The 23,309-nt window shown below is 46.0% G+C and overlaps 1 protein-coding gene across 2 annotated transcripts in view; it reads right to left on the bottom strand.

Moving 5' to 3' along the window:
- The window catches only part of Sord (sorbitol dehydrogenase), a 32,246-nt gene that overhangs the window by 3,555 nt on the left and 5,382 nt on the right, over positions 1-23,309 (bottom strand). For both annotated transcript variants that reach the window (XM_034496634.2, XM_076929642.1), the window contains exons 2-7: positions 16,186-16,219; positions 13,625-13,789; positions 8,281-8,440; positions 4,704-4,822; positions 2,640-2,705; positions 1,487-1,662 (exon numbers count right to left, since the gene is read on the bottom strand). In XM_034496634.2, the coding sequence (XP_034352525.1) occupies positions 1,487-1,662; positions 2,640-2,705; positions 4,704-4,822; positions 8,281-8,440; positions 13,625-13,789; positions 16,186-16,219 (720 nt within the window). The remainder of the gene's footprint in view (positions 1-1,486; positions 1,663-2,639; positions 2,706-4,703; positions 4,823-8,280; positions 8,441-13,624; positions 13,790-16,185; positions 16,220-23,309) is intronic.

Raw genomic sequence — 23,309 nt, 5'->3', positions numbered from 1 at the left:
TGGGTGTGGTCGATATACTAAGAGATGCCATCAGTTCTACCCAAGGGCATCTACATTCACAAACAGCACCCAGTCACCTCCCAGGCAGGAAGGCTGCAGGTCCCTATTTGGTACTCCTGCCTGTTGCACTCATTGGAGGGGTTGCCATACCTTCTGCATGATGGCTCCATAACCATGTCAGGAGGACATGAGTCATGCCTGGGGAGTAACTCAGATCACCTCTATGCCATCCTCAGGTTGCCTGGCAACTGGCCTGCAGCATCAACTATGGAAGGTGACATCTATCCCCAAATATCAGGGTGTTAGAGGAAGGACAGCCACATGCATTAAGTCTCACTGCCTCTCTGTGGTGTGACACCACTGGCCTGCTAGCCACCTGTAGATGGCAGACATAACTTCCTTGTTGCCACAACCTGCAATGTGTCTAAAACAAAGACTGCAGCAGAAACTCAGGACAGCACACTTGCTCATGTCATCCCTCCTGCTACTTCTGTGACACTAAGCATCTCGGTAGGAAGAAACATGGCAATGCTGCATGTGTTCCAGGCCCGAGGGCCTGCAACAGCTAGAGGTGTCAGCCTCCCTGAATTTCTCACATGCTGCAAACGCCCCATGCATCAACTAGCATTGACTCAGAAGCCCAGTGGAAGCCCATGGCCCAGAGGGGAAGAAGGTCCTCAAGGTAGAGGCAGGAGCTCCTCCCAGCTCAGGCCCTCCCACCCCACAGCTGCTTGTCCACTCCTTCCCATCCAGTGAGTAAAGCCTGACTCTTGATCCTGATTCAAGGCACTTAGGACCTGGGTACTTGGAAGCAGTCTCCCGGACTTTCCCACTGAAAACTGATTTCAGGACTTACTAAGGCACAGAGGCATCATCATCAGAGTGCCATAGAGGGCTTGTCTTTCCTCCTTTCCCTGTACTTTGCCCTGTCACCGCCACACCTTCCCCCACCCCAACTCCCTCAGTGTTTCCCATAAGTCGCTAGTGGGGTGGGACCTGAGGGGTGAATCAGGCAGCAACAGTTTATCTGCCCTGCTTCTGGAAGACAGCACCTCAGTTACCAACTGTGGCATTGAAAAATTCATCTCACTGTTGTGACTAACTGAATTATTAACTGTGGCTTGGTATCAATGACTCAAAGACTAGGTTTCCTCAATAAAACAATACGGGAATCTCCCACCCGACAAAGGCACAGTTCTGATTATCCTGCTGATGACTGCCAAGAGCATTGCTTCCCAGGTACTCGTGTGACACTAACAGCAACCCATCCTGAAGCGGCATGTGTGTCTGCTTTTGACGTTCCAGCCTCGTTAGGGCTCAGTGAGCACTCAAATCGAGTTCATATAAAAGGTAGGAAAACGAAGTCAGATAACAGTCTAGTGGAGCCTGATGGCAGAACAGCCTCCCTGCTGCCCCTTCCTATCTACACCACCCCTGCGCCCTAAGCTGCACACTGGCCACTGGTGAGCTGCCTCAGCTCACTCACATAGATGCCCGTCTGGATGGAGGACTCCGCTCCTGAGCATTCAATGGTGACCTCTGGCTTGCTCCCCAACAGACTTTCCACCTTACTGGCAATTTCCAGAGGGGTCTCTTTGGCAACCTGGATGGTAAAGTCTGCTCCAACTTCCTTGGCTTTGGTCAACCGAGAAGCAGATAGGTCTAAAGGCAAGCACAAATTATTTCAAATGGAGAAGTCAAGGAATAGACTAGGAAGAAAATAAAATGGACGTATAAGACCCGATGCAGCAATCTCCAGTGCAAGGAAAGGGGTGAAGCTGCTGAGCTTAACACACCCAACCCTACACACTGCCTACTATGTGCTACACATGTACACACATTTATAGACACCCTTTACATATACAAAACACCTCTACCCAGCCTCACACACACTACAACTCTACATAGCTACACACACACACACACACACACACACACACACACCATGTTTGCCATCTAAGGGTAGTCAGACAGACCAAGCATGAGCCTCTGCTTAGCATTAAGAGGGTAGTGTGAGGGACCACATTTTCCTCTCTACAACAGCTACCTTCTCCTTTCACAAAAGCGACTATTTCTGGGCCCTGAGTTGGTCACTCCTGGACAGGCTTTTCAGCTCTCGAACCCAGGAGACAGCAGGGAGAAGCTCTTTTAGGGATCTGTACTTCAGAACATGCTGTGGTTTATCCCTTAAAAGCCCACACAAGGTTTGCTATGCAGCATGGAGATCTGAGCTAGCACAACCTTTAAGAGCTGGGACCTGTGCACTGGTCCCAGGAAAGAGACCAGTGTTCTTCTGAGAGTACCAGGGTCTGGATCTATCTGGTTTCCTGCTTTCACCACATGCTCCTGTCATTGTGATGCCATCCACCATGGGGCCTTCACGAGAGACCAGACTAATAAGGTGGCTCAATCTTAGACTCTTGATTTCTGAAACAGTGAAGTAAGGCATTTCCTTTTTTAGCAACAGCAGAGAACGAGGCCCTTTGCTGGCTTCAAGTCCAGTTGTTTCCAGCTCAAGAGATTTAAACAGAAGAAAACCTTACCACCAGATGTGGTAGCCATGCCTTTAATCCCAGTGCTCAGAAGGCAGAGGTAGACAGATCTCTAAGAGAAAGAGGAAGAAAAGAAACCCATCTTACCAGTCACCACCACTTGAGCAGCTCCCATTGCTTTGGCTACAAGCAAAGTGACTATTCCAACTGGGCCTGGACAAATAAAAGAATGGAGAAGTTTGTGTGTTTCTAAAAGCATCAACTTTTTCCCTGCCTGAGCCCCAGACAGGAACTATGTTTTGTACGTGTGTCTTGCTAGTGTCTATCCAAGTGCCTGGCATACAATAAGATTTTTAAAACTGTTCATGAACATAGATGTGCACAAATGAAGGATTGTTCTCTTACTAAAACATGTTCTTAGCAGTAAGTTCTGGTTGATCCCTTACTCTTCAGAGCTAGGAAGTTTCCTTTCTCTTAGGCACTGCTGTAGAGAATTTAAAAGCACCAGACAGTAGGCACCAGAAGGTCTGCATGTGTTTCCCTGACCCCGACTTCAGGAGAACATACACAACCCCTGCTCAGGGTGAGTCACATTCTTCCAGGACGCTCCAAGCATCCCTCTTCCTTGAGGTGGGTCCCTGGGTTGACCCACCCCACTACATTGGTATTTGTTTGCTAGATGGCACTGTGATTTTGACATAAAACAAAGCCCCACATAAGGCAATAAGGAATACTTTTTGAGTTTGTTTTTTTGTACACTACCCCTTTGTGTATTTCCCCCAGAAAGCAAAACACAAGGAACACCTAAAATGTCTGGGAGACTAGTTGCAGGTACTATGTGTAGGTTACTGCACAGCTTCAAAGATTATGCTATAACTTTATAGCTATTGACTTAAAATATATACAGAACTGTGGTTTTCTTATTGCATTTATTTATGGTGTCTGTGCATGTGTACATGTGTGCAAGCATGTTTATGAATCATGACACACATGTAGAGGTCAGAAGACAATTTGCAGAATTTGGTTCTTTCTTTGTGTGGGTCCCCAGAACTGAGCTAAGCACAGATTTAGTGGTAGGTACCTTTACCAGCTGAGCCCAGGGGGGTACTTTTTTGTTTAAAGGAGCGTACGCTTCTGTGGCCTAAAGCTATAATCCCAGCCATCAGGAGGCTGAGGTAAGGTTGTAAGTTCAAGGCTAGCTTGAGCTATATTAGCAAGACTCTATTTTTAAGTCTTAAGGCACATGCAAAGCCTAGCCAGGGATGGTAACACACACTGGTGTTTCCAGCATTTAGGCAGCTGAAGCAGGAACATCATGAATGTGAAAGCAAATCCAACTACCCAGCTACACTGCTGAAAGCAAAGCAAAACACTTAAAAACAAAAACCCATAAAACTAAAGCTGATTCTGCACAAAAATATTAACAGTGGTTCTCTCAGGCTCACTGAGAGTAATGGGCTATGAATGACTCTCTCTCTCTCTCTCTCTCTCTCTCTCTCTCTCTCTCTCTCTCTCTCTCTCTGTGTGTGTATGTGTGTGTGTAAGCATGCATGTGCATATATGTGTCTGGGTTACCAGCGATTAAAAACCCAGAATTATTTGGCCTCTGAGGCCTCTGAGGCTTGTTTCAAATAGCCAGAAGCAAGAGATGGGAGAAGACAGGGAGCTGGAACAGGGCCCTGGTCAGTGTCAGACTCCCTCCTGTGCCAGGGCCTACCCACTCCCTTTGCAGAAGGGCAAGCCTGTCATTTCTCTTGTGTGACTTGTGAGTTCTTCCCTTTACTCCCACAAACATTTCCCTAGTTTCTATCAAGGGTTCAGAAATGATTGCAAGATGTATTTATTGCTAAATTGATAAAGAGTTATATTCCCTGTGAAATCAAATGTTAGTTACTACCATGCTCACAGATGTTCACTCGTTTCTTTGACCTTTTAGAGATAGGATCTCATGGTATAGCTCAGACTGATCTGGAATACATAGAAATTCTCCTGCCTCAGCCTCCAGGTGCCAAGATGCAGATGTGTGCCGCTACATCCCCTTGGATATTTCCTTTATTTAGCCCAGTGCTGACCACTGAGCTAGACTATCTAACCCTCTCCTTCCCAGAAAGTGTCTAGCGTCAAACCCAACTCTTGGAGAAGGAATGAGAGAGGGAAGGGGTCTCTACATTCCTGTCCAGTGAATCCATAGCCACGAACCCTCTGTCTTACCAGCTCCACACACAAGGACCTTGTTCCCCAGGGAAACTGAACCTCGACGGCAGGCATAGATCCCCACAGACAGAGGCTCAATCAGTGCCCCTTCTTCAAAGGTAACATTGTCAGGAAGCCTGAGAAGTAATCCAACATTCACAGTTAGGGTCTCTGACTCTCAGGGTACTGATGATGCTATCAGTTCTACACTGTCATACCGCAGCAATGCTACTGTAATACTGTCACCAGTATTACACTGCATTTGCCTAAGCCATCAGTTAACATTTGAACCCTGACTTGTGTGTATAGCAATGTGATAGGTGAGCACATAAATGTTTGTTCACGGCACTATTAGAATGATTCAGTGGTAGTTGCTATTAGCACCCCCAGACCCCCTCAACAGACAGACAGACAGACACACACACACACACACACACACACACACACACACAGAGTCTACTGAGAAAGAAATTAGGCTGCAAGGGTTAAATGGCTAATCTCAGAAATTCCAAGTGAGAATTAAAGGATTTCGATTAGAAGCCAGATGGTTGCCCTTGAAGCCATGCCATTCTGCCCCCAGGAAGTAAATTTCTTTGGCAAAATCACTTCAGAGTTCAGTGAACACATGGTTTCTGGGGATCTTTTTTTTCAAGTGCTAGGGACTGAACCCAGTAACCTAGAACCTGCACACAAGCACCGGTGCACACCACAGCTTTCTAATACGCACTTTGCCAAGCAGTGAGTTAATGGTGAGCATCCCTCTGTTACCCATCCTCCTCATGTATCCCTAGCTGCCCCATGAACTGTCCCACAGCGCCCACAGAATGCTGCGTCACTTTCACCACCAGGTTCTCAGTTTCTCTTCTGAGCCCGCAACCGCATCCACCATTCCATGATGGTGACAGTGAGTGTTTGTGGGAGGCTTGGCACAGAAGGATGCTTCCTCACTTAACCCTCAGGACGACACTGCCAGCCAGGCAGGGCAGGCCTTATTTTCACTTTGTTCTTCAGGAGACAAAAACTAAAACTGTGACAAGATTTTGGAGACTCAAGCCAAGGAGTCCTGATTGCCCTCATTTGGCCCACATCAGCTGCCTTGTGGCTCAAGTGGCTCCTATTTCATTCCTGCTGGTTCCCCATTATCCAGTGGTCACTTAGTTCCCGCTTCCACACACATACACACATACACACATTCGCAGACACAACTGCCTGCCCATTCACATTCTCCCACAGATCGAGGATTGGCTCTAGGCTGTAGCATAAGAAATGAGGTTGGGGGGGGGGGGGTAGGGAACGGCCAGAGTCTGAGTGCTCTGTCAGGTGCTGCCTGGTTATACCTGTGCCCAGCTGAGAGCAAGGCTCCAAGCTCACAGGCAGAAGACCAGGAGTCTGAGAGCAGCCCCTCCAACCACTGACCAGGGTCACAGTCCCTCAGAATGAGGACTATGGGTTTCCTTGACCTGAGCCTTTTGTAACTTAAAAACACTAGATAGAGGACAGCCAATCTGGTAGATTTTTACAATAGGGTTCAGAGGACAGATAGGGTCTGGAAGGGGACAGAAAGGTAGAGAAAGAGAGCTGAATGCCGGATGATATGGGGTAGGAAATGCAGAGGTAGTGGCACTGTGGTCCTCAGAAACAGGATCAGAGAGGAAGGCTTGGGGCAGAGCTCCATGGAGCAGAGGCAGAAGCCTTGGAGGAAAGGTCCCTAGAGGCTCTCCTCAGATCTGCCAAGACCACCTATAAACAGAATATCACACCCCACACACCATCCTAAAACTCACCCCCATGCCAGTCCCAGCTATGCCTCTGTTCTCTCTCAGGCTTCATCCTGGACCTCCACCCTCAAACCTCAAGACTATCTTAGGGGCTAAGGCCTATCTTAGCGTCATCTGCCGTGTGACAGGAAGAACACCTGATACACTTGTCATTGATTCTTCCAGCTATTCTGTGAGGGAGATACTATTATGATGCCCATTTTACAGGCAAGGAAGGATACTGAGGATTCTAAACCTTAAAGTTCTTGCTCAAGGTCAAGTGAGCAAGTGGCAGAGACCTCTGTTCAGTTCTGAGCGTTACCACTGTGTTCCTCTGACTTCCATGAAAGGCTGTTTGAGGCTTGACTTGGCAAAGGACCCAGAAAAAAAAAATGAGCTGTTTCAGGAATCCCTTGCTGAGAGGTGCTGACCTCAGTCATCACCACAAGATCTCTAGCCTGGGTCTCTTCTCTGAACTTTCAGGGAGTACTAGAAAATCTCAGATCTAGCTAGCTGTGGTGTGCATGTCTGCAAGCTGAGCAATTTGAGCAGCCAAAGCAGAAGGACTGCCATGAGTCTGATGTTGGCCTGGACTTCGTAGTCAGTTACAGGCCAGCCTGGACTATATGGTAAGATCTTGTTGAAGAAAAGAAGGAAGAGGACGAAGATGAGGAGGAGGAACCAAAATAGTGAAGAAAAAAAAAAAGGAAAACAACAACAAAAAAAGCCTCTTAGATCCAGCAGACCACCCCCAGCGCTTGACACATTCAGTCTCTGTCACACAAGCCCCGTACTGGCTGAGAGCTGCCTCTGGGATAGAGCTAGACAGGAAGAAAACTTGGATTGGTAAGAGGAATGACCTGCCAGCAGCCTAGGGCTCCAAGGTACAGTATGTGGCCCCTTGCTTTTCTCTCAGAAGTATCTTTTTGAGCAAAACTGTTCCAGGCAAGGAAAGGGCAGTTGGCACCTTGGCTGTGATGTGTGCCTTGGGTCATTAGCTTTCTTCTGCCTCGGCTAAGCCTAGCATTCAACTACAACAATGGTTCTCACCTATTGCCATTCATCATTCACTAGGCATGAAAAGCCTGACTGTGTACAAGCTTATATATGGAGTAATGATAATAACTTCCCATGTGTTGCCTTCTGCTGGTTAACGAAAGCAGAAGGTCAGATCATCTCCCCAAAGACACAAGGAAGGGATGGACCTAGCGGCCAGGACTCATGCCCTGCACCATATGCATGACATGTGACTCTGGCTGGCCTCAACTACCTACATATAAACTAAGTCTTCTTCTGCCTCCAGAGTGCTGGGATTAAAGCGGTGTGATATCATACCTAGCTATAGTTTTCCTTCCTGTGGTTGTAGTGGACTTGGTTATAACCAGTTCTGTCCAGAATGGCTGAAGAGGTACGTGATTTTGGTGATGATCTTTTATTACTGATACAGGTAATGAGAAGTTAAACTGAAAGATCACTGTGAGTCAAACTGAACCCCAGGCTGGCTATCTTCCCTCAATGCCACCAAGAAGAGAAAGGCCCGCCTTTAATGTCTTGTAATTAAAAGTATTGCTGAGCTGCATGTGGTGGTACATGAAACAGGCAGGTCTCTGAGTCTGAGGTTAGTTATCCTAAACTATATCTCTAAGAGTTTGGGGTTAGCCAGAAATACATAGTAAGTCTCTCCCCGCTACTTATGTGTGTATGTGTGTATGTGTGTATGTGTGTATGTGTGTATGTGTGTATGTATGTATGTATGTTAAAGAAGTTGTTTGCTGTAAGGAACCAACCAATGAAACAGAAAGGCCTCCCAGGGTTACAGCGAGGCTCTGGGCACTGACTTGTAGCAGAAGTCAGCACTGTGCTTGTAGAAGCGGCAGAGGTTCCCATCATCCGGGGGTGTGGCACAGAAGAAGATCGATGGTGACAGATTGTATCTGCCGATCTTGCAGTATTCATCTATTTCTCGGGGAACGCCAGGCTCGATAGCAACCCGATCTCCTGGAAAGAAGAACACAGATGGTGCCACACTTAAGAACAGAAGCTGAACCTCAAGCCTGCTGGGTCTGGTTCTGCTTTCCAGCCTTTGAAAATGGGAGCAGGAGCAGAAATGCTCTGCAGGCATGCTCGCCCACTGGCCGGAGACAGATGTGGGACCCAGCATCAAGAGCCTCCCCTCTGGGAACCCTGGTGTCATAGGCAATGCCGACCTTTCGACCTTTCAGTGCTTTCTCTTCTCTCCTCCCTTTCCTCTTCCTCCGGCCTCCCCACACCATCTGAGATCTGTCTCACTCATAAGTCAAGCTGGCTTTCAGCTCTCAGCAATCTCTGTGCTTCAGCTTTCTGAGTGCTGGGATTATATTATCAGTGTGTGGTGACACACAGCTCTCTCAGTGCTTTAGAACCTTCATCCTCTTGTCTCCCACTCCAGCCCAAGACACCTGAGACTCTGAGTTTTTTGTTATGGATCAGCACTGTGTTATGGAGACTACGTGGCACATATTCCTTGCACCTGGCTTTTTATTAAGTATGCTTTTAGGTTAACACACCTTATAGATCAATTGTTTATTCCTCTTTTGTTTTGTTTTTTTTTTTGTGTGTGTGTGTGTGACTGAATAGTATTCCATCCTGTGAGCACCGCGCACAGCACTGAGAACTAAGCTATTCTCTTGTTGGTAGACTACTGGTTATCTCCTGTTTTCTAGATAATTTTTATGAATATCTTGACTCCTCATTTAAATTGAGAGAGTACCTTAAGATTAGTAAGTTAGCTGTTTCATATATATTTTGCCATAATTAGAAACGGGGTTGGGGAAGGCCTGGAAAGAGCTCTGCATTTAAGAGCACTGGCTGCTCCAATAGAGGAGCCAGCCTTAATTCCCAGCTCACAACCAGCTCACAAATACCTGTAACTCCAGTTCCAGGGGATCTGACACTCTCTCTGGCTTTCATAGGCGCCAGGCGTGCACATGGTGCATAGACACACATGTAGACAAAACGCACACACACATAAAAATTTAAACTTAAAAAATAAAGCTTTATATTCTAAAAACACAAAGGGTCCACAGAAATCCCAATGGCTTTGAAGATGTAGTTCTCAACTTGCCTGACCTCCTCATCTGCTCCCACCCTCTGCTGTTTCTGCTGCTCGTGGAACAATTCATTATTAAGGAAAATATACTCAACTTAACATTCAACTGGACGTGTACATTGTCTGATTTTACCTCCTAGTCATCAGCACATTACGACAACATGGAAATTCTCATTTGAAGAGTCTTTTAAGAGGGGTATACATTTTTTTTTCATCTCTACCAACTCCCCATAGGAAAACAGCTGTCCTGAGAATCGATGCGTGAGAATCCAGACACATTACTTGACCTGTGTCATTTTATTGGTCTGACCCTCTTCACTAGCTCAAAATGAAACCTTCTCAAATCTCAGATGACAGACAGCTCATTGGTTCAAAACTTCACTCGAGCCAGATCAAACAGGGTGGCATGCCAGCCAACTCTGAGACTAGCCAGTGTGTGACCCTGGGCAAGAACCACATTCCAGTGTCTGTATCTATTAATAAAGCTGATAATGTGTACCTCGTGGCATTTTCTCAAGAATTAGATAATTACATGCGTTGCTGTTTAATGAACAACAAGCATTGCATACAATCTTTCTTCTTCTGTTTATAATTATTCTTGTCATATATCCAGCTCCAAGACCCATATCTATGAACTTTTTTTAACCACCTCTGTGTCCTTTCCTTGACCCCCAACTATATACTTTTTTTCTCCAATAATTAGTGTTGTTGGCAGTTCTAATGTCTGGTCTCTCTCGTCAGATCTATAAATCAGAGTTGTTTTTTTTTTTTCTTCCCATTTCTCAAAGCACCTGACCCAAGTCTGAACCCATAGCAGACATTGATTAAATACTTGCTAGAACTTAGAGAACTTGGTCCAACAGGAAGGAACTAGTCATTGGTTGACTGCTGGAAGGTAAGAGCCTTCCACTGTGGGATGAGCCTGTATCACCACAGGCTTTTCCAACTTGCATTACCAGTGAACATAGGTCTTGATTTAAGACTCCTAAGTGAGACAATGGTTAACTTCAAAGTTGACTAATCCCTCTTTGTATCTGGGTTCAGAAACTACACTATTTTACAGCGCCTCCTACCAAACCCAAACTTCCTCCAATTAATTTGAAGTCGTCTCCAGGCCATTGATGGTCTCATGTGCAAAGGAAGGTTGATACCAATAGCTACCTACACCTAGACAGTTCAGAACAAATTCATTGTGTTGGAGGATGATGCCGTCTGCTGCAGCTAAGAATGCTGGGACATCAAATACAGGTTTGACTAGATTTGATTTCCTAGCCATTTAATAAAAATAAAAAGGCTACGCTACAGGCCCCAGGCAGAAGCCTGCCGCTGCCGCTGAGCTGAATGGGTTTGTGGTCAAGCTGCTTTTTACATATCATGTTTATACACATAGCTGAGTGCTGCCCTCCCTCAGCCTTGGCCAGAAAGGTTTCTCTCTGCAGTGGTCGGCATGTAATGCAGGAACTCATAACAAAAGTGTCAAGAACAGAGTTAGAGAAGGGACTGAAGGAGCTGAAGGGTTTGCAACCCCAGAGGAAGAACAATAGCATCAACCAACTGGACCCCCAGAGCTCCCAGGGACTAAAACCACCAACCAAAGAGCACATGGAGGGACCCATGGCTCCAGCCGTTTATGTGGCTTGGGATGGCCTTGTCGAGCATCAAGGGGAGGAGAGGCCCTTGGTCCTGTGAAGACTCAGTGCCCCCAGTATAGGGAAATGAAAGACCGGGGAGGTGGAAGTGGGTGGGGGAACACCGTCATAGAAGCAGGGGGAGAGAGGATGGGATGGGGGTTTCCGGGGGAGGTGGGGGGGACTGGGAAAGAGGATAACATTTGGAATGTAAATTTTAAAAAATCCAATAATAAAATAAAATAAAAAGTGCCAAGAACAAATGACTAGCACGCTCACCCCTAGGTGGGACATCTGGAGCACAGCACCCCCGGCTCAGGGATCACTGGAAGAGGGAGGGAAAGGCATGGAAGAGCCCGAGTGCTGTGAAATGCTGTCCTCTGGACACACCATAGCTACCACACTCTCGAGCTTACTGCAGCCATGGCTACACATCAGTGAACGGTCCAACAGGCAGGACCAAACTGGACTCTGGCTTAAAAAAAAAAAAAAAGGCAAAGACACAAAGTAGAGGCAAGTTGGGGATTGCTGGGTTCCTGGGCAAAAGTGAGGGTACACTGTTAATACGCAGGAAACTTACAGAATAAATACAAGATCTTCTATCTAAATAAAACAAAAGCTTTGGAATGAAAGAAAACTTAGTTGACTGCTTAAGGCTGGGTATAAGGCTTGGCCCTGTTAAAGCCACAGAGCAGCCTGAGATGAGAATTGAAGGAGAAATGCCAAGCTTTAAGGTCATCCTTGGCTACATAGCAGGATGGAGGCCAACTGGGCCAAAAGAGCCTCTCTCTGAAAAGAAAATCGAGATCTTTCTAATACAAAGATTCCATGATGTGGGGTTGAAATAGCCCTACTGTGGGAAAGCCAATGTGCGTGCCCACCGTGCACTCCTCGATGAGACCATACATCCTCTCACAACAGGGGTGGGCGGGGGGAGGGGGGGAGTCTCTGGGCACTCAGTGGTTAAACAGCATGACTCCAGATAATGGTGGCACACTCCTTTGATCCCAAAAGTTGGGAGGCAGTGACAGGCAGATTTCTGAGTTCAAGGCCAGCCTGGTCTACAGAAATCCAGGGCAGCCAGGGCTACAAAAAGTAATCCTGTCTCAAAAAAAAAAAAAAAACAAGGAGTATGCCTACACAGGAATAGACTCACACTGAAATGATGCAGGCCAGGCATGGCAGCCCATGCTTTTTATAACAGTACTCTGGAGGCCAGGGCAAAAGGATCATCTTGAGATAGAGGATATCGTGGACTATAGAGTTCTGGGCCAACTTGGGTTATAAGGTAAGTTCTGGGCTAGCCTGGGCTACAGAGTGAAGCACTATCTCAAAAGTAAATGAATAATTAAAATTAAATGAAAAAGGTCTTGATTTTCAGTATATGGAAGCAGTTTGTAGCTTATGATAGAAATACTTTTTCAATCCCCTTTTCTGATTTATTTCACATTGTTGGGGGCCGACTTTTAGCAGAAAGCGGCTATCAGCTTTTCAGCCATCTTGAGCCATATACCCTGACATGAGACTTGGATTACAATAGCCTACAACAGCTGAGCACACTCCGATAATCTTGGTTTAGATACCTTGGGTGTGTGAGATTAAAGGTGTGTGAGATTAAAGGTGTGTAATTAAGAGTATGACTTAGAAGTGTAGAGATCAGATTTAGAGACAAGACCTAAGGGCATGATTAAAGGTGTGACCAAAAGGTGTGGCTTAGAAGTGAGACATATGCCGGGCTGTGGTGGCGCACGCCTTTAATCCCAGCACTTGGGAGGCAGAGGCAGGCGGATTTCTGAGTTCGAGGCCAGCCTGGTCTACAGAGTGAGTTCCAGGACAGCCAGGGCTATACAGAGAAACCCTGTCTCGAAAAGCAAAAGAAAAAAAAAAGTGAGACATATAAAAGGCAGAGGCAGACGGTGGAGAATCAGACAGAGATCAGAGAATCAGACTATGGATGAGAGAATCAGACACTTCAGGGAGTACAACTAGGAACTAGGAACTAGGAACTTAGGACTTGGGACTTGGACAAAGAAGAGAAACTGAAAAATAAACGGAATTGAATCACACTCTGTCTGGTCTCCATTCTTCCGAGTCCATCCTCACTCTCTCTCTTGCTGAACCCCGACCTGCGGACCAGAGCGGCAGCTTGGGCCGGGATACAATGGCTGCCAAACTCGGGCATCCCGGGCCTCAACATTTTGCTCTGGCCGAGACATTTTTTGGTGCCCAAATGTGGGGCTAGTGCGGCTCTCGACATCACATTCTCTATCTCTTTCAAAGGGGACGGGGGGTTAGAAAGGACACATTGATCATCCCTGCACACATTGTGACTAAGTACTTGCTTCTGTCCCTGGTCTGTGGCCCCCTCTGAGGCAGAAGTTAAGATCACTACATGTAGGGACCCAGCACTACCTTAATGCTTAGCCGGGAGGTACTCTCAGCGAAAGCACTCAGACACTTACTGACCTGGTTTCAGATGTTTCACAGACGCTCCTACTTTAGTGACTGTTCCAGCAGCTTCATGCCCAAGCACCATGGGCTTTTTCACAACAAAATCCCCAATTCGGCCGTGCTCCCAGTAGTGAACATCCGAGCCGCAGATCCCCACCGAATGCATCTTTAGTAACACATCTGAGATAATGGAGACAGAAGACACACGTGAGGGAAAGGTGAGGTTTCCACGGCTCTCACAAGCTCAAGCAGTTCCCTCAGGACTGGGAAGAGCTGGGTTCTCACAGTCAGGTACAGAATTGAGATTACAAAGGAAAACAAGCTAAACAGAGAGCCTAATTACGCCTAGGAAGCCACAGAACAGCTTGAACATAGCAAAGGAACTGAGCGTGACGGTCCCTGCGGTCTGTGCATGCTGACTCCAGATGGGTTAGATATCCTGCTGCATGGTCAAATGTCCATGCAGAGTTTGCTCACAAGGCAGGGCTCTTTCAAGGGTCTTATGGTACAGTTAGCATTTAAATCAATAGACCCTGAGTGGACCAGATTACCCTCCATAAAGTAGACAGGCCTCATCCAATCAAGTAAAACCCTTGGGAAAAGACCAAAGGAGGAACTTCCCTAAGACTCCAACACAGAAAGCTTGCCAGAGACTGCTGCCCTGCCCTGCAAGCCCAGAGCTTTCCAGACCGCCCAGTCACAGGGTCAGTTGCTTAACATAAAATAAACTGTCCTCCTCCCCCTCTCCCAACCTCTGAATATACGCACATACATATACATACGTATTTTACTTGCTCTGTTTGTTTGGAGAACAATCCTGCTGTACAAGATATTATGAGGAGGAGACACTGTGTCAACCATTTACAAGAACAAACTGTTTTGCAGGAGATAACCAATTACTTGCCACGGCATGATGAGCTGCCAGGTTAAGTCCCTCATGTTCCTTGTTTTCTAAAAAGGTGCAGCTTTCCTTAGCTCTCCTCTAAGTTAACTCACACATCCCCTTTGAGGGACTGAATCAAGTGAGGTACAGTGGCATGTCTACTGTCAAGTGTCCGTGTTTCAAACAATGCTGCTGCTGGGCCTCTCAGCTCAAGTAAGTACCAAAGGAGTCCTGCTCTGTCTGATGGAGCTGACTTTATGAATACCTTCATCTTTGAAAGACAAAGAGACCAAGAGTTTTGCTATGCACTCGGACATCTCAGTTATAGCATTTGTCACAAACCACCAGCAATCCCACCTCACCCCACTCCCTCCCCCCCAGATACGGCTCTGGAGAAATGTCTCTGCCCTTGGTTTTGACTAAGCAGTTATAAATGACAGGCTGAATTCTGAGAGCCAAGATAAAGATTACTGAAATCAGGAAAACTCAGCTTTCTCTATACAAGTTCAAATTTGTAGCAAGAGATGAGATGTCTCTTGCTGAAGCACTCACTTTCTGAAATACTTTCTTCTCATTCAACTACAGCAAAAAGGCAAAAAAATGAAAGTAGTCTGGGTCAGAGAGGGCCCTTCACAGACCAGGAAAGACTTGGCCGCCTCTACAACCAAAGCTACCTCGTCAGGGTACAGTGAGGCACCTCCTCTGAACATAGTATCTTCGTGAAAATGTTTAAGCCTTAAATTTGCATTGCTTGCTAAACATTGATAGAAATGGCTATTTTTTATATCTTATCACTGCAAGTCAACAGTGCAGCCGACCTTTGAGTAGCAAAGCTCAGGAGTTAGGAAGAAAGCTGCCTTCGACCTGACGCTCACCCAGGATCAGTGCTCTTGGGCTGGCGTGAGTTAGGAAGAAAGCTGCCTCCGACCTGACGCTCACCCAGCATCTGTGCTCTTGGGCTGGCATGTGGTACGGTGTTGAGAACATCCCAGGTCATCAAAGAGAGGACAGGGATCCAAGGGACCAAAGACTCTGTGCATTGCCCCTAAGCCTCACTCCGGGATTCTATAGATTATGAACTGGATTTTAGGATGGAGGGATCTACCCTGGCCAACACTTGGCATGACCTCCCCAGGTCCAGATGCCACCAGGAAACCAGTATGACAGCTTAGCACAGTGGGCTCACCCACTGAAAGGCCTAGGAGTGGAGCAAAGGTGTTAGGAGCTCTGCCCCTGCATACTCTGTCACTTCTGATTAGGGGAAGGGAAAGGGCTTCCCACAGCCCCTCCCACCCCTACTGGACAGGTAGATAGTTCTAGTCTGACTCTCTTGAGTATACTAACACAATGTTCCTCTACTAACCAAGAGATTTAGTTTTATAGATTTTTAGAACCAGGATTATGATTTGGCATCTAATCTGGTAGACACAGTACTGGGTTGTTAGGTAGGAAGGGCTGGTTCTGCCTTTGGTCCACATGATTCACATCAGAAACCCAAGGCAACTTGGCAGTCTGGTATCTTAGCTTCTCTCCTTCTATCGGTGATTCTTTTACTTCAAACAGGAGCCAAAATAAACCGCTGTGGCCAATGAATAAAGACGTAAGCACATCAGACAGTACGAAGAGGGGCAGGGACCAACGCACACGCCTCCAAGGCCAACACCAGCAGATACAATGTCATGTCAAGACCTACCATTTGGGCCCAGCTCAGGGATTGGGTAGTTCTCCTGAAATAAATAAAACAGAGAAAGTTGTTTAGTCTGCATAATAACTTACCTGTATATTTTTCACTTATAAAATATTCTCCTGGAGTTTCACTGAATTATTTCTCAGAACTCAAGTTCACACCATACCCTACTACCTGTGAGCACAGACAGTGCATCAGGCAGGCTAGAAACCCTGGCCTGCTCGCCACCATACTGCTCAAAACAGAGCCATTGGCCCAGAAAATGTAATGCCCGATATATTCCCAAAACACACTAGAGAACACAGCTGAAGTTAGTGACCCACCACAGAACAGAACAAGGTTCTGAAGCTGGGATTCCCTCCCTGGAAAACTGTCAGCTGCCCCACCATCAACTGTCAACCATTAGAGCCTGGCGGAAGCCGCTCTAGTTGCTCAATGCACCACCAGCCCTCTGGTGCTACTTGCCCAGGACTAAGAAAAACTGTGTGCTAGATGTGTCCCTGGCAGAGAGGGAGGGCATCTGAGCTGCTCTGGGTCTCTAGATTTGCCTTCCACATTGGGTCTTCTCATCCTACAAATCGTGCTTTCAAATACAGATCTGTTTGCTCTGACATATTCCTACGGGAAAGAAGTGGTAAGCAGGGGCTTGCGAGGACTGTTTTAGACGGTGGGAGGCTGTCCACACTGCCAGTCGGTCCTTTCCTTCAGCTCAGGTGGATACCCACTCCTCCCTTCTAAAACCTCCATGGAGAGTCTAGGAGCTCATTGGGAACACAAGGGCCCTGCATTTTAGTGCAAAAAGCAACCTGAGGTATTCTGGTGTTCACAAATAGTATTAGAATAGAATTTGCTTACTAACCTTTTCTCCACGGTTGACTGGCCAGGGAGGGTTAAGTCAGGGTTGACAAGGAGGAAGGACACTGAGTGGATAGACCCAAGTGTTTACTAATTCTTTGTGGGCAGACAAGAATCAGAGAAGGCAACATGAATTGTTTACCATGGCTGCTCTAGGCCAGATAATACTTTCTCAGCTCTGTCTTACAATAGCCCAGAGCTTACAGATGAGAAGGAAACCTGAGGTTAGGGAGTTAGGTAACTTGGTCAAGATCCTGCCACCAGACAGAGAGGATTAACCAGGGCTCAGCCCATCTATACCAGTTTCCACTGTACCTAGTGCAGTCCTAAGGAAGTGACCTTTCTTCTTTGGGTGAAAGAGCTGTCAATCATGTGAGGTGATTGATAGGTGGGCCCCATGCAGGGTGTCCCAATTAAAGCTTTCCTGGCCAGTGAGATGTTTCATCAGGGAAGAGGCCTTTTAGACAAGACTGATGACCTGAGTTTGATCTTTGGAACCCACATGGTAGAAGAAAAGAACCAACTTACAAGCTGTCCTCTGACCTCCACATACCAACCATGCCCCCCCCCCCACACACATACAGAGTGAATAAATATTTTTTTAAAAAGAAAGAAAAGCTCTCAACCTTCCCAAAGTTTCCTGAGCTGCCTTTTTAATTTTATAAAACAGGGCCTCGCTATGCTTGCTATGTGGAATCCACTCTATTCCAAGTTGACCTGAAACTCATGAGTCTCTTTCCCCAGTGTCCAACTAAGCTTGAGGCCTGTGCCCCTGGCCTGGCTCAAGCAGCTTGCTATAGGCACCTCATAGCATGAGTCCACACTGACAGCAGCTAGTGCCAAACACTAAACACTACCATGCTCATATTTCTTCAACACTGGGTCCAGTGCCTAGCTCCAAGTCAAGGCAGTAGCCTTCCCCAAAAGCGTCCACATAAGGTCTAAGTGGTTTAACTTCAGACCACCCATTTCTCCTGGGGGGGGGGGGGTTCAGTGCTAATTGAACTCCTCCGGAGGAAAAACACTAATTCATGTGCTAATGCTGAGAGGCACGGAGCTGCAGTGTCTGTCAGTTATCCTGTGCTATGGACAGGCATCATTATTTCAGCTTCCTGAGAATGACGAATTGGCATAGTTAGCAACCTGCCCAGCGGCTACAAAGGCTCAGCAGGGGATGACCACTACTGGAGCCCAGGAACGAGGCACCAAGTGGGCAACACAAAAGGAGCCTTGGGTAACAGGAAAAATATTCAAAGTAATTAAGCTACTTTTTTGTTTTGCTTTGGGGGAGTGGTTAGGTTGTTTGTTTGTTTTTCCTTCTCAGTAATTTAAAGAAGGAAAAAAATATCCATTTTTAAAGAAATCACCACCTTAGAACAGATATCACCAAATCTTTCTCAAAGAAGTCACGGGTCCCATGTTTGACATTAAGGCCCTAGAATGTTGTGTAAACTTGTGTTTCTGTTATAGCACATAAAATTTTAACTTCAACTTCAGTGTAATCTAATGAACTCAATTTTGTCTCTAACTTGGAACCTTGCCCACCCTCCCTACTAATGGTATCAGCAGACAAACCCCAGGCACTGATGCCTGGCTCCACAGTCTTCCTGGTCGGCTTCTACCTCATCACACACAAAGGTGCAGTGACTCTTCTGCACACCAGAGGGTGCTATGCTGATTGTCTCTTTACTGTTGAGTGGCAGAAGACGTTGAACACTTCATTCTTCCCACCATTTCCCTCCCCTCACTCCCCACACTCTCGGGCTATTTATGTGGAGGCGACCTTTAAACTGTTCCTCTTCCCAAATGCTGGGAATACAGCTGAGTGCCACCACACCAAATTTTTGTGGTGCTGGAGAAGGAGCCCAAGGCTTTGTGTATACAAGGCAAGCAACAGCACTAGAGTCCTGAACAACCTCTCCCTGCCTCTTGGCTTCACTCAGCTGTGGCTCAGCAATGGCCTCCCCCTCTCTGCACGGGGCATGCCACTGGGCACAAGACCTGATTAAGACCAGCCCTTGGTAACTGGAGAGATGGCTCAGCAGTTGAAACTGCTTGATGGTCTTGCAGGCAGAGGACCAGAGATCAGGCTCTGGCATCTGTGTTAGGTTGTTTACAAACACCTGTAACTCCAGCCCCAAAGGATCCAACACAGCTTTGTGGCCACTGCAGGCACACATGCACGCACACATACAAACAAATATAAAACGCCATCTTTATTCTGAAAAAAAAAAATCAATTCTCACAGCTGGTAAGCATATACCTATAGCCCCATTTTTTAGTAAGCTGAGGCAGAAGGATCTAGAATTTCAAGATTGCCTGAAATAGACATCAAGATTGTCTCAAAATAAACAAGCCTTAACCTTGTAAATACTGTCCTAAGAACCACTGTGGGCCCCACAGCTTTACCAAGCTACTACAGCATGGCCACTGGACACTAAAAGGTGGTGCGTGGCTGGCCACCCTGGTTACCTAATCTCCTTTTCCAGCTCAGATTTCTTTGATGCTAAGCTTTCCTTTTCCTCTTTATTTTTCAGGGTTCTTGAGGGTTGTAGCTCAGGAGTAGAATGAATGCCTAAAAAGGGTAAGGACAGACAGACAAATGTACTCATGTGTGCATGGATGCACACACGCATGCACTCTCTCTCTCTGTCTCTCTCTGTCTCTCTCTGTCTCTCTCTGTCTCTGTCTCTGTCTCTCTCTCTCTCTCTCTCTCTCACACACACACACACACACACACACACACACACACACACAAGGTTACTTAGTTCCTCTGAGAGCCTACACTTTCACTTTATTCTCGGTGATTGTCATTTCAGATGCATTCAAGGTTTCCTGAGCAGGGTTTCTCGTGAATGACTGACAAAGGTGAAAAAGGAGCTGTCAGTCTTTAGTTATGTCAGCATTCTGCAACTTTTTTTGAGTCAGAAACATCTGAATCACATATAAAGCCACCCTTCTCTCTCTTCAGCACACTCACTCTCAGTAACCTTTAATTTCCAGAAAGATGTTTCTGAATGGGATCATCCCAGTTTTCTGTCATCCAAATGAGTTTGTGTGTGTATGTATATATGTATGTGTGTGTATGTATATGTATGTATGTATGTGTATGTATATATGTGTATGTATGTATATGTATGTATACATATGTATGTGTGTCTATATCTGTGTGGTTTGAATGTCTCTTCACAGCTCCCTTTGGTATATTTGAATTCACACCCTCAACCCATTTTGCCTATGTCATTGGTTGTCAATCTTCCTGACGCTGCGACCCTTTAATACAGTTTCTCATGTTGTGGTGACCTCTGATCATACAATTATTTTCATTGTTAGTTCATAACTAATTTTGCTGGTTATGAATCATAATGTAAATATCTGACATGCAGGTATCTAATATGTAACGTCTGTGACAGGGTTAAAAAGCGCTGTTTGAGAACCTCTAGCTTGCTAGGCAGTGGTGGCGCACGCCTTTAGTTCCAGCACTTGGGAGGCAGAGGCAGGCGGATTTCTGAGTTCGAGGCCAGCCTGGTCTACAGAGTGAGTTCCAGGACAGCCAGGGCTACACAGAGGAAACCCTGTCTCAAAAGACAAAACCAGAGAGAGAGAGAGAGAGAGAGAGAGAGAGAGAGAGAGAGAGAGAGAACACCTCTGGTCTAGGTGGTAGTCAGGGCGTCAAGACAAAGAGAGCGCAGGGAAGGGTATTTTCCCTCCTCCAGCAGGCCTGAGTGAGCCGGGTAGAAGTCAGGCTCTGGCTCTCCTCACCCTGCTGTGTACCTAGGGCATTTATATAACCTCTTGGATTTCCTCTTTTGTATCATGAGGATAATCATGAAAGACTGCCGACTCACAGCAAATATGTTTGCTCTTATTACAAAAGAAATAGCCCAAAGTTCTGTCCCCGTAACAGTTTAACCAGCTCTGGACAACCGTGCGTGTCCTTTGGGAAAGGGTAAAGTACTTCGAAGTGTTGTAGGGGAATATCAGACTCCTTTTTTTTTCAATGTTAAATTTGAAAGAAATTTGGCCTTTAAAAGGCTGGGACTTGGAAGACCTGAAGTAGGCATCTAGCAATGATTTAGGCTTGCTCTTGTAATGCAGAGATGAAGCCACCCCCATACCTTAAAGGGACAGGCATGGGAGAATCTGTGGCCTGTGCCCAGATTCTTAGCAGATGTCTTTGCCACTTGCTCCCATGTGTCAGCCTGCCTGTGACCCCAGGGGCTGTGCTGAGGGGGAAAAGACACCATTGTTCCTCTCTTCCTGCTTCATTTTCCCTAACCCCCATGTATTTGTCTTGTGTTTTTAGAGTTGGAGGAAAAGCCAAAGGTTTTCCAATTAGGCAAGACACTTTGCTCTAGCCACTGGTCCTGGCATGTGAGGCGGTCAGAATAAAGGATTGAAAGCTCTCCCATAGTCCACTGGCCTGGTCCTCTGCCCAGGCTCTCCCTGTTCTATCCAGCCTCTGTCCTGCTGATGACAATCTTTCTGAAATACGAATGTTTATATTTCTCATTTGCCCTGAAAAACCCTGTTCCCCTCACATGGGGACCCCATTTCCCAATCTCACCTCCAGCCACAAATGCTTCCCACTTATTCATCCTCATAAAGACATCCTCATAAATGATCTCTCCCTCCCCAAGATCTCATACGAGAAGGGAAGAGAAACTTCCTAATTCCTGTGAGACCCTAAGGAGACTCGAAGGTCAGATATGTTAGGACTGAAGAGTCTGGAAACACCCAGATGGGTCTATCCAACAATCTGTGTTGTTGTTTTTATTGTTTTTTGAGACAAGGTCTCTCTGTATAACTGACTGGAACCAGGCTGGCCTCAGACTCACAGAGATCTGCCTGCTTCTGCCTCCCAAGTGCTAGGGTGAGAGGTCAGTCAGTGGCAGCACCAGGCTTCCAGCAGGCTTTTGTAGCCTTGGGCCTAGGGTGCTCAGGCATTCCTTTCTTAAGAAGCCTTCCCTGGAGCCAGACAGTGTTGGCGCACTTGGGATGAGAATGAGTTCCAGGACAGCCAGGGCTACACAGAGAAACCCTGTCTTGAAAAAAACCAAAAAACCAAAAAAACAACAACAAAAAGCCTTCTCTGGGGTAAGATGGGGAACTGGAAACATAATTCATTTGCACCCTCTGTCCACAGGATCCCAATCTACAGAGGACAAAGAACTTCTTAATTCTTATCAGTAATATACAATTTTTCTTCCTAATTAAAAATACATAAACAAAAACATATGCCAATTTACTAGATAATACTTATTTATAGTAAGCAAGAATAGAACATATGCTAATTTACTAGATAATACTTATTTATAGTAAGCAAGAATAGGCCTATAAGCAGCAGCGGAGAAAGACTTGTGCACAGTTTTATATAAGTATTTATGCTCTTTTATATTGCACTGATATGATAACTCTGTAAACCTTGATCAAACTTCCTGTGGCTACAAATATTTTTATTATAAAAATATCTAGTTTGGAGAAAACCTCTACCTTCAACAATCATGTTGAGAACTGACTAAATTTGTCACCAATATATATATATATTTACACATACACATGTCATAATATGTACATATGCACATACTTCTCCTTAATATGTCATGGGATATTTGAAAAGGAATTTCCCCTAATCTATGAGCCCTTTTCTTCTCAGAATAGGGTTACATTCCCAGAACCTTACAACCTTATCAGACTGGTGCTTCCTTCTCCTTTGATGGGAAACAGCTCTGTGCCTCTGGGCTTTCCCAGACAAAGGCAATGCTTTCTCAAGCATTTGACAGAGGAGCCAGGTTGCTGGTTTTGAATTTGAAGTGGCTTATCATTGGTTCAGGTTTTGTTTGCTATAGAATCATAATTTAGATAAAAACAAAAGGAAGCATTTCTTTGGACAGTTCCTTGTTTTCTAAATGAGTCTGGTGTTCTACTTTTCCTCTGAAGTGCCTATGACAGGTAAGAGACTTCATCCAATGCTTTTTCTTTCTTTTTAATAATGAGGATTGGATTTAGGGCCTTGCCCATGGTAACCCTATCCCTAAATTACATAAATAATTACATAGTTACATAAGTAAGCCCTCTTCTCACTTTTGAGATAAGGACTCACTAAACTGCCCACGCTGGTCTCACTCTGTAGCCCAGGGTAGCTCTGAAGGCCTTGAACTTTCAGCCTTCCTGCCTTGGCTTTGTGAGTAGCTGGAGCTATAGGCTTCAACTAAGCCCAGACATACTAAATGTAGCCAGACCCCTTCTCCAGGTTTTCTCCCTCGTTGAATCTA

Source organism: Arvicanthis niloticus, chromosome 2 (genome assembly GCF_011762505.2).
Source record: "Arvicanthis niloticus isolate mArvNil1 chromosome 2, mArvNil1.pat.X, whole genome shotgun sequence".
Taxonomy (NCBI): domain Eukaryota; kingdom Metazoa; phylum Chordata; class Mammalia; order Rodentia; family Muridae; genus Arvicanthis; species Arvicanthis niloticus.
Note: the sequence above shows the minus strand (reverse complement) of the source record. Positions and strands in the feature narration are given on the sequence as shown.